Source organism: Acanthisitta chloris, unplaced genomic scaffold (assembly GCF_000695815.1).
Source record: "Acanthisitta chloris isolate BGI_N310 unplaced genomic scaffold, ASM69581v1 scaffold36579, whole genome shotgun sequence".
Taxonomy (NCBI): domain Eukaryota; kingdom Metazoa; phylum Chordata; class Aves; order Passeriformes; family Acanthisittidae; genus Acanthisitta; species Acanthisitta chloris.
The window spans coordinates 1,110-9,612 of NW_008693790.1; the positions used below are offsets into that span (position 1 = coordinate 1,110).

General features: G+C 38.0%; 1 protein-coding gene across 1 annotated transcript in view; it reads right to left on the minus strand.

The window, feature by feature from the left end:
* Positions 1-346: 346 nt before the first annotated feature.
* Positions 347-8,503, minus strand: part of PARG (poly (ADP-ribose) glycohydrolase) — a 49,808-nt gene continuing 41,651 nt past the window's right edge. Inside the window, exons 12-14 of the mRNA XM_009083183.1 lie at positions 7,135-7,282; positions 1,425-1,503; positions 347-488 (exon numbers count right to left, since the gene is read on the minus strand). Of these exons, the coding sequence (XP_009081431.1) occupies positions 347-488; positions 1,425-1,503; positions 7,135-7,282 (369 nt within the window). The remainder of the gene's footprint in view (positions 489-1,424; positions 1,504-7,134; positions 7,283-8,503) is intronic.

The window sequence follows — 8,503 nt, forward strand, 5'->3', positions numbered from 1 at the left end:
AATCTAAACCTGCCCTCTTTCAGTTTAAAACCATTGCCCTTGTCCTGTCACTATCTGCCCATACAAAAAGTTCCTCTCCCTCCTTTTTCTAAGTCCCCTTTAGATACTGGAAAGATGCAATAAGGCTGAACAACCCCAACTCTCAGCCTGTCATTTAGAAACTGGACAGAAAAGAGTTAATAAAATGTATATCCAAATTTCATTTATATTTTTGAAAGTTAAATAAAATACACCTTTGAAGAGTGTAGCAAAGGACAAGAGTTGTATTTGACACTCTTCTGCTTTATCTTTGGACAGCAACACCCTGAAGTACGACTTGGAAATATTTGAAAAAGTACTATAAGCATTAGACTGAAGGCTGTTGTAAGAAGTTACTGGCCTTGTTCAGCTCTCTTCTAATTTTCTCTGGACCAAACTGATCAAGGAAACGTCTGAAGTGAAATGCATCTATAGCAACAATCTCAGTGTAGCGTCGTTGCCATTCATCCCTAAAATTAGAGGGAGGAGAAAAGTAGATGACATTAGTTGTTTAATATTGGCCATATAATCATGATTCAAAATGAGCAATTCCCTGCAAAGCTTCTGCGTTAGAAGCAGTCAAAAAGGTGAACTCATAACAGACGATGGAGAGCTTTTTCTTTGTGGGTGGGAATGAAAGCAGCATCAGAATGAGACAGGTCTCACTATAAATTTAGAAATACTCTGGCTAGACTTGAGCTTCTGCATTAGAAGCAGCCAAAAAGGTGAACTCATAACAGACGATGGAGAGCTTTTTCTTAGTGGGTGGGAATGAAAGCAGCATCAGAATGAGACAGGTCTCACTATAAATTTAGAAATACTCTGGCTAGACTTTGGGCATGAATGTGAAACAAATCTAATTACACAGTGCTATTTATTAAGTACATAAGAACACTGCAAGGCAAGTGTCTCTCTGTCTTCCTCCAACATTTAAATGAGTACATCGTGTATGTTTCTATACCAAATGAGTAATTTTGTGTACACACTATAACAACATCGTTGGAGAAATAAATTCAAGAGCTCAGAGCTTTCTACTCAGATTCATGACATTAAATCTTATTTTGCTACACATCAGCTGCACTGTGGTACCTGAAGTATCATTGTCAAACTTACCGTGACATTACAATCCACAGTTCAGTCAGCATCTTAACAAAAATGTGGATTAAATATATATGCAAGGTGTTGGTCTAAGAACCAGCATACTGTCAGACACCACCTATTAGCATTAATATCTCATTATTAATATGATGCAACTTCCTTAGCTTGTTGTCTGTACTGCAGAGAGCAGCATCAAGCAGTCAAATACCCTATTAAGACAAATGCTAGGAAATACCTAAAAGCACCAGGTTTTCAAATTTATAGGATTTATTTATTCCTTCACTTAAAATACTTAGGTGTAACTTTACCTTGGGGTCTTATCTTCGTGGCTTCTTGCCCATCGGTAAGTTTCTGCATAGCCTGTGTACTCACTGTACTGCTCAGTACCTGAAACAAAGGATGTAAATGGTTTTTTCATGTGGCAAATCTTTGATAGGAATCACTGCTTCTCCGAATGAACACTCAGCTCTCAAAAGCAATGGAAATAGAGAATTTCTATCTGCACCAAGAATACAAGATCTTGTAGCCAGTAAAGCTCCTTTCCCACAGGCGATGTTCAGCCAACACAGAACATTACGGGTGCAGATCTACCTATGCTGTCCAGTATAGAACAAAAGATAGTTTTCAGCTTCGCCACTCTCAAGTTCAATAGTTTCTCAATAAACTGCCTGTCATCTTTGAAGTTTTACTGGCTAATATCTGGTTCACAAAGACTGTGAGCTTCCCTGCATCTTGCCTTTCTTTTTTCATTTTTGAGGCTACTACCTGTAAAGACAATTGTAAAACAGTCACTCCACTATTAGTGGCAACCCCACTTCAACCTCAATTTAGCAAACATCTGGGCTGACACTTTAGGAAACATGAGAAAAAAATATAAAGAGATTCAAATGTACTTGGTGAGCTGTATGTTTATGTGTTTTATTTCTCTAACAAGTTTTACTTCTGTCACAAAATTGAAATCTGTAAAGCCAAGGAAAACCCTGATGTCCAGAAACGAAGCAGATTTCCAACACACCAGTGTTACCCAGGTTGTTGCCCTACAGTCTCTTGAGGGCAACCTTACACAACTGCAGGTGGGACTCCGGAAGCTTTCTAATTTCATTGCCCAATACACCTCTTTTCCTTCGGTTTTGTTTTACATTTGTTCAGTGTGATTCCTGTGCTATGGTTCCCAACAGGAATTCTCAGACACCAGCACAATTAATGGCACTGAGTGGACCAGAAAGGCCACTGCAATCAGCTGCAGTGGGCAGCACCAACAAGCTACTTGTCTAAAAGCACAAGGACCCACAAAACTACTGTCGGAACATACTTTGCTGCTCCTGAAAAGGTTCAACAGGGTATCCTGGCAAACATTAAGGACTGTAAGGAAGCAGCTCATTGAGGCCTCCAGTAATTTTAGCTACTATGCTCTGCCATACCAACTCCTTTACAAAGGTTTATCCTAAGACCAAGAAGGAACAGATCTTAACCCAGAGCAAGGATCATTACCTTTCTAAAAGGCTGCCTCTCACCTAACTTTATAGAACTTCTTCAGAACCTTGCTTCAAAACCTAAGGATGGCACAAATGCTTCAAAGAAATACTCCTGAAGCAATGTCACAGCAAAATTACAACTTCTTCTCCTGTTCTGAGCTCACAACAGCTGAATTTTGGAAATGGGAAACTGAAAAGGGTAACTTGCTTGGAAAATTTCAGTTCATACATGTACAGTTTGGCACAAGTTATAGACAGTAAGAGTAAGAAGAGAACTGTTAAGCAATGCCTTAATTAGCAACACCAACTATGCCTATAAATATAACAGGAAAAACAGGTTTTAGAAACAAGTGTAAGCTGATGGCACAAAGCTTACACTTAGATTACTAAGACAAGAGTAGTGCCTAACTATTGCACAGATCAGCTACACTCTGAGAATGCAGATGTATAAATCTAATCTAAGTTTTCCAATCTTTAAATAAAAATACAATTAAAATTGAACAAAAACTACTAACTATTAACTTGAATGTTGCCTTCAGTAGACTCAAGCATAGGAGATAAGCTTTTAAAAACTATATAAAATTATGCATATGCTTCAAGACATTTTCCCCATTACCCACATTAATTTTACCTGCCAAGACCTATCAGCACTTCTTTTTACTCATCTGCCCTATTATAGTCTCATTATTTACTTAGATTTGTCTCAATGATTAATCATACTGAGGGCACTCAAATCCCACTCAAGGCTATTTTGAAAAGTTGCTAGCCAAAATGAGTGAGATGGTAAAAGATTCCTCACCAAGAGTTCACTTCCTGTTACAGTATCATCTCAAAAAATTGTGATGACAGAATATTCACACATCCATGCCCTTGTACAAAGGACAACTGCAACAGCTTCAATATTCAGGACTCGGCCTTCTAAGTGAATTGCAGGTTATCAGCCTTCAGTGAGACTTTTTGACATATGTAAAATTCAGTTTTACTTGGAAACAGTGTCTGAGCACACAGCAAGAAGAGACAGACAAGGCAAGTATGTGACTTTTCTGAGAGCTCTCTTTAGGGGACAACCTAGCAAAACTTCCAGCTTCAAAAAGTAAGCTTTTCCTTTAGTGTCTAACATGTGGAAAGAACACACTAGGTTATCAAGATATTGCCCCAGGATAGATTAATGATAGTCAAAGTACTAAGTTGGCTTTTTCAAGGTTCATTGTTTTCATTAATTTTTATGGAAGCACAGCATCTGACAACAAAAGCACCAGTCAACAAACAAACAAGCAAATACACACACACACACACATATTTTTTTTAAAAAAATAATAATCAATAACAGAGAAACTCAAAGAAATGACATAAACTCTAAAGTCATGTCCAAGAAACCCAAAGCTAATGAAAATCAATGAGTTTTCATAAGTGAAGCTCTGGAAATTTGTCAAAAGTGTTTATTCAACTGGCAGCAGTTTTGCCTGTGAACTACTGGGATACAAACTTCTGTCTCTGGGAGAACAGAGGTGGTATGGGATAAACTGGATATGCTAAATGTTTCTGGTGAATCTTTTTTCTTTCCATTAAAACAAGTAAGGTGGTAAAAAAAAGCCAAACCACAAATAAAACAGTTCCAACAGAACTTCAAAAACAAGCTACAAAATCTAAAAAGCAGACCTAAAGTGAAAAGAATGTATATGCAAGCACCATTCAAAACTACATCCTTTGTGAAACTTGTACAAGTTACAGCATCAGTGAAGTTGTCAAGTGTTGGTATTTGAGGAGCCTCATCAACCTAGAAAGATCTGCAATTATTACTAAAAAGAAATATACCTTTCTCAGTCTCCATAGTCTAGATTTACATTTGCATATGATCTGCATAGCATTATAGTGTTCCCAGGGATTGCAAAAAACCCTACCATAGTGTTCCTCTAGTATTTCTTATGAGCTAGAAATTATTTCCCTGAAGGAGCAGTAGCACTAACACCAAATCAAAAGGAGTAGATGTGAAAATTGCAGGAGTATGGTTTTGTCATCACCAGCATAAAGGCACATTTAGTGCCAAAAGTGAGAAGTTCCTTCTCTCCCTTTCAATCAGCTTTTCTGATCCTTAGCTTGCACCCCCATTAGTCTCCTGGCTCTCCATACACAGGCATGACCAGCCTGCTAAACCCAGTTGAAAAACAATTTTCCCCCCTGAGTAAATTTTCAGCTGAACCAATTATCTGATCTCATTTACTGCCTGGGTAATGTGCTCAGAAGTCTCCAAAAATGCATTGCTAAGATGCAGTCCAGACTGGCTGTAGTTCCATCTGTAGATTTAAAGTAAACATGGAACACAGCTTTATCTGCTCTTAATGCTACCCAAGTACATGTGAGCTCAAATAGGGGTAAAAAAAAAAAGGAAGAAAACAATCTGAATGAAAACCACTCACACGTATTCACAGCTCTACCAGAAATGCAGCTGTGGGAATCTCTGGCATTGCTCCTGACATTTCTGTAGGTAGATGTCTGTGTTAAAGAACCTGATTGTTTGCATGACCAGTTCCATACTCATTACAGCAGTGATCTTAACCAGATACTGTGCAATCACAACAAATTTAATTTATCTCCCAATTTCTTGGACTCCTCTGCAAATTTAAGCTACACAATTATACCCATTAGGCCGCTGAGTCAAGATGCATCACCAAGAATGTAATTTATCAAGAGGATCATGACACACAGTGGAGACTTGGCTAAGCACTGAGGTGGAAGAGCTCCAGGGATTAAATAAAAATGATGGAATGGCTATTTCCATTAGAGAAGAACACCATATCACAAATACTAATTGCAAAACACTGTAAAGTATTCAACAAAAATAAAATGTTGCTGTAGTGAAAGAACATCCTCACCTTTATTTATCCATGCCAGATCCCTATTTCTTTTGCAGGAGGATGGAAGAAGGTCTTTCAAAACATTCAGTGTTTTCTCCCTGATCAGTTAATACCCAGACTGATAGCTGTGCTCTGATTTTACTCTCCTTAGAAAAGCCTCACCCAAAGGACAGTACTTCAATGTTAATATAGTATCATATCCAAAATACACAACAGAAGTTGGTGATGGCCAGGAATTTTTTTTCTGACTCACTTTTTAAAAAGTTAATCACAAAAGCAAATTTATCGAAGAGTTTTCACTGAAAAGGCATTAATTCTGGCAGGATGGAAAAACAAAATAAAACACCGTCTAAAAAAGATTACCAAGGATAAAACTGAAAACAAAAGATGCTCTGCCCAGTGCAATCAATAACTCAGGATAGAGTAATACTTGCAAGATTTAAGCTCAAATGCATACTGTGTAAGCATGTGAGAGAAAGAAGTGCTTTAGAGGGACTTTTCCAAGAAATGTGTTCTAATACCTATACAAATTCTTGCCTGCTGAGACAGCTCAGGTATCTAAACCCAACATTTTTACTGTAACAGACTGAAAAGTATAAACAATATTTACCCAAAGGTATCATATACTTTTGCTTTATAGCTGTTCTTTAGAGTAAACAAAAATATATCTTAGCAACATTTTATTTTTCAGTCATGCAAAATGCTCACTGTGTTCCTGTGCACAGAACTGAGACACACACAGCATCACCGTGGCCTCCTCAGTTCTTAACAGTGACATTTGGTCTTTTGATGCTAACTGTTTTGGTTCAATAGATAATAAAACATTCCAAGTTCCATGACAGAGGTGGAAACAGAAGGAAAATCCCTTTCAGCAAAGCAGCAAAGCACAGACAGGGCATCTCCATACACAGCTCCTCAACAGCATACCGGAGAAGCATTGTAGATAATAAAACATTCCAAGTTCTATGACAGAGGTGGAACCAGAAGGAAAATCCCTTTCAGCAAAGCACTGAACAGACAGGGCATCTCCATACACAGCTCCACAACAGCATACCGGAGAAGCATTTAGTTTTTGATGTTGGAATTCTGAACCCATAACTAACTTATAAGTAACACAAACATGTGTTTGTCACTTGCAAGCTCAAAATCCTTAAGAGGCAGTTCCTGACCGTATTTTAATGGATGCTGATTTTCTTTTCTGTTTCCTCCCCTTTTAGGTAACCAGAAGGGAGTTCCTCTTCTCAGTTTTCACTCCCACTAATCACACGAAATGTTACAAATTCCAGACAGGAAAAAAAATCCCCCACCCTTTAACGTAACAGAAGCATTACCTGCTGGTAGCTGGGACCAGCTAATAGCTGGGAATCGTGCATGTTCTCTGTATTGCCCAACAGCATTCTTTAGCTAATGACACCAAGTCCTCAAACACATTTATATAGGATAAAAAATGTTGTGTATGCCTGCTGTCACTTTTTTTTTCATTTTGCTTCTTTCACAAAGCATCTATTGGAACAGTGTCCCTATGGCCTTAAGAGATGGCATGAAGTAGAAAGCCTTTTGTCAAATGAATATTGACTTTATTTCTTTTTCATCCTTACAGCATTTAAACACACTAAACTTCAACTTGAAATCTATTTTGTATCTATAAAACCAGAGTTAGATGTTAAATATTTCCTGCAAAGACTAACCTGTGATGATAAGACATTCATTGTGATCCAAGACTTCAGTGATGAGCCTCGACACAATCAGTTCTGGATTGATTAGAAAACGAATTTCTTCTTGTACTAGTCCTGCCCCAGTCACACCTCCTCCAACAAAACGGTTTGCAAAATCGACCTAACAAAAATACATTCAGGAGGATTATGAGATAAGTGAACAGCATAAAATTCTTTAATTCCCTAAGGTAAACAGAGCCCTGTACAAACTTCGATAATTCTGTTGAAATCTGCTGCTATCACTTAAAAATACAAGCAGAGGGAATGTTTAACATGGTCATGCCTCTCTCTTTTTTTCCATTCGGCTTCTCAGAAAGCTTAAACCAAGTGAGACATCACACAGCAGAACAAATTTTGCCTCTCAAATGCTTCAAATCTAAGTTTTGTGAGTTTTCCTTGAAGAGCACACTTAAGAATAGAATACCTTCCAGTAAATGTGAGAGATGAAAACAGCAAATTACAGCATTCTTTTGCTTTTTAGAGACATTGAAAAATGATTAGGTTGTGCTTTAATAAGCTTTCTGCTCCAGTTGCCCACACTGAAGCATTTAGTGCTGTCCCTGTACCAGTTCTATACCTAAAAAAACCTCTCATGAATTCTTGAAATGTACTAACAGAATCTCTTATGAATCCTCCTTGAAATGCACTTGAATAAGGCAAGGCATTTTGACTATTAATGTTTCTGCTTGAAACGGAGCAGCTCTGGATTACCTTTTGCTGCACTAGTTCATATTTTGCAAATTACATTTTAATACAGAAAACAGTTTTAAAAGAATTTTGCTTATTCAATAAAGTAATTACTATTTATGCAAATTAACTGCCCATATGAATTTATAATTTTAGAAAGTCACTTCATCTTTCAAATGCTATTAGCTTCTTACTGATTTTTACTCAGATAGTTGATGAGAGCATATGTACAGAAGGGGAACAAAAGTTACTGGAGTGACATGAACACCTGTGTAGATGACAAACTGATCCAGGAGTCAGAGTCAAGTCTAAAGCACACCAAGAACCAGCCACTACAGCAGCAAACATTCCTTTAGCCTATACTGGAAAAACCAACATATTCCAGGTGTTTAAAATTTGCTGAACATGACTGTGATGAAAAATGTTACATGAAAATTACTCAAATGTTCAGTGTGGCACAGGGCCCCAAAAGCACCAACTGTGCTGAGCAGCCTCCCCTTGGCTCTGTCCTTGCTCCTGTACAAACACACCCCCTTGTCATGGACTCACAGCACACACAGGCCCATGCCCAGGCCTATCCTCTGCTGATGCCCACTGGCTGACCAGATTTCTCAGACTGACCTTGGTGCCAACTCATCACCATGTCTGGTGGCCA